This window comes from Eimeria mitis, genomic scaffold (assembly GCF_000499745.2).
Source record: "Eimeria mitis Houghton genomic scaffold, Emh_scaff482, whole genome shotgun sequence".
Classification (NCBI taxonomy): domain Eukaryota; phylum Apicomplexa; class Conoidasida; order Eucoccidiorida; family Eimeriidae; genus Eimeria; species Eimeria mitis.
This window is the reverse complement of record NW_013573122.1, coordinates 11,969-12,309: the sequence shown is the minus strand read 5'-3', so window position 1 is coordinate 12,309 and position 341 is coordinate 11,969. Positions and strand designations below refer to the sequence as shown.

At 59.8% G+C, this 341-nt stretch overlaps 1 protein-coding gene across 1 annotated transcript in view; it reads right to left on the bottom strand.

Annotated features, from left to right (window-relative positions):
* Positions 1-341, bottom strand: part of EMH_0013770 (Cytidine and deoxycytidylate deaminase zinc-binding domain-containing protein, putative) — a gene marked incomplete at both ends in the record, with an annotated part of 7,561 nt that overhangs the window by 2,567 nt on the left and 4,653 nt on the right. The window contains one exon of the mRNA XM_013499924.1: positions 3-341. Coding sequence (XP_013355378.1) covers positions 3-341 — 339 coding nt within the window. The remainder of the gene's footprint in view (positions 1-2) is intronic.

The window sequence follows — 341 nt, the reverse complement described above, 5'->3', positions numbered from 1 at the left end:
CTGCTGCTGCTACTGCTGCTGCTGCTGTTGCTGCTGCTGCTGCTGCTGCTGCTGCTGCTGCTGCTGCTGCATTTGGGGAGGAATTCGCTGCAAGGAGGGCCAAAGGCGCAGCCAATGATAGGACAGCCGCAAGGAGCAACATCTGCTGCTGCTGCTGCTGCTGCTTCTGCTGCTGCTTCTGCTGCTGGTGCTGCTGCTGCTGTTGCTGCTGACGGGTCGCCTTCTTTTGCTGCTGCTGTATCCATTGCTGTTGCTGTTGCTGCTGTTGCCGTTGCTGCTGCTGCTGCTGTCTGCGCTGCTGCTGCTGCTGCTGTTGCTGCTGTTGGTGCTGCTGCTGTTGC